The following is a 1,468-nucleotide window of genomic DNA, read 5'->3' on the forward strand; positions in this document are numbered from 1 at the left end:
GGGTTTCACCATGTTAGCCAGGATGGTCTCGATCTCCTGACCTCGTGATCCACCTACCTTGGCCTCCCAAAGTGCCGGATTGCAGGCGTGAGCCACCACGCCCGGCCAATTGCTATTGTTTTTTTAAGGCTCAGGTCAAATATCACATCCTGGAAAAAGCCCTCCTGCAGCCCTCCTCTACACTCCCTGAGTTTCTTCCCTAGCCTGCTCTGCCAGTACTTTTTGAAGAACACTCAAGTTTGAACGTAGGTACAGTTCAATTTCCCCTCCGGCTATTAGCTTCTCATGAGTGTAGACTCTGCCCTTGAATCTTCACTCTTCGAGTCCTCTGTTCAGTTCAGCAGGTTGTGCACTGCCCAAAGACACCACATCCCGGGGTGCCTCAATCACATCGCACTCTCCTAGGTTTGTGTACGTATATTAGGATGATTTCCCAGCAGATGGCAGTCAAGTATCCGGTTCTAACAATGTCCATGTATGATGACTGTTCTGCAAACAGCCATCAATGTCTTGAGGAAGGAGTACCTTATTCTAATTTCAACAAATATATCCCAATGACCTAGGGATAGCCCTCCCCAGCAGCAAGCATGGGGTCTGCACGTATCTGGTGCTCAGTGAATGCTAGCTGAATGAATATAAGAAAGAGCAGCTCAGCACCCCCTTCCAGCTCTCCCCGTCTTGACTTGTCTCTACATGTCACCTAGAGACCACTGTACCTGAGACCTTGCCATCCACACTGCCTGCCATCCCCACCAGGTGTTCCAGGACCTGCTCACAGCAGGCAGTCTTCCCAGCCCCACTCCGGCCCAGGGCCACAATACTCTGGTCTCTCCGCTGGTTCAGCAGCGCCCAGTATGCCCGCTGGGCCATGGAGCCAATGTGGGCGGGCAGGCCATCCCAGCGGCCCTTGGGCACCTGCAGGAAGATCACAGGTGTCAGCCATTCCATCCAGCCATTGCCTAGGGAGCATTCTAAAACAGTGCCCCTCCCCAGGCCCAGGGTCCAGATCTGTGTCCCTGCCTCCAGATCTTCGTCCCTGCCTCCCTTCCTACTCTATTGTGAGGAGCCGAGCCTGTGTGTCTAGTTCTGCCCCTGGCTCCCTGTGAGTCCTTGGACAACCCATGCCTGTTTTCTGAGCCTAGGTCTCCTCTTTAGTTAGTTAGAGGCCTGAATGAGAGCTACATTCGTCCATGAGATTCATCTCACTGGTTACTCAAAGCATCGAATAGTATCTGCCTGAAGCGAGGCAGCTGGATCAAGGGTATAATTATCCATTACGATTAGTGATGTCTGCCATGGACACAGGGAACGGCACACGGGGGAATTAGTGGTATGTGTGCTACATATTTGCTGTAACAGATTTAGGTGATATCTGAAATCATATGTGCTTCATCCACTCATTCATACTTCATTCAGTAAAATAATCCATTAGTGTCTACTATGCAGCAGGCACTCGGGCACAGCATGA

At 51.4% G+C, this 1,468-nt stretch overlaps 1 protein-coding gene across 1 annotated transcript in view; it reads right to left on the reverse strand.

Moving 5' to 3' along the window:
* The window catches only part of MYO18B (myosin XVIIIB), a 289,839-nt gene that overhangs the window by 271,916 nt on the left and 16,455 nt on the right, over positions 1-1,468 (reverse strand). The window contains exon 7 of the mRNA XM_011934846.1: positions 717-915. Coding sequence (XP_011790236.1) covers positions 717-915 — 199 coding nt within the window. The remainder of the gene's footprint in view (positions 1-716; positions 916-1,468) is intronic.

The sequence above is a fragment of the Colobus angolensis genome, unplaced genomic scaffold, assembly GCF_000951035.1.
Source record: "Colobus angolensis palliatus isolate OR3802 unplaced genomic scaffold, Cang.pa_1.0 Scaffold139, whole genome shotgun sequence".
In the NCBI taxonomy this organism is placed as follows: domain Eukaryota; kingdom Metazoa; phylum Chordata; class Mammalia; order Primates; family Cercopithecidae; genus Colobus; species Colobus angolensis.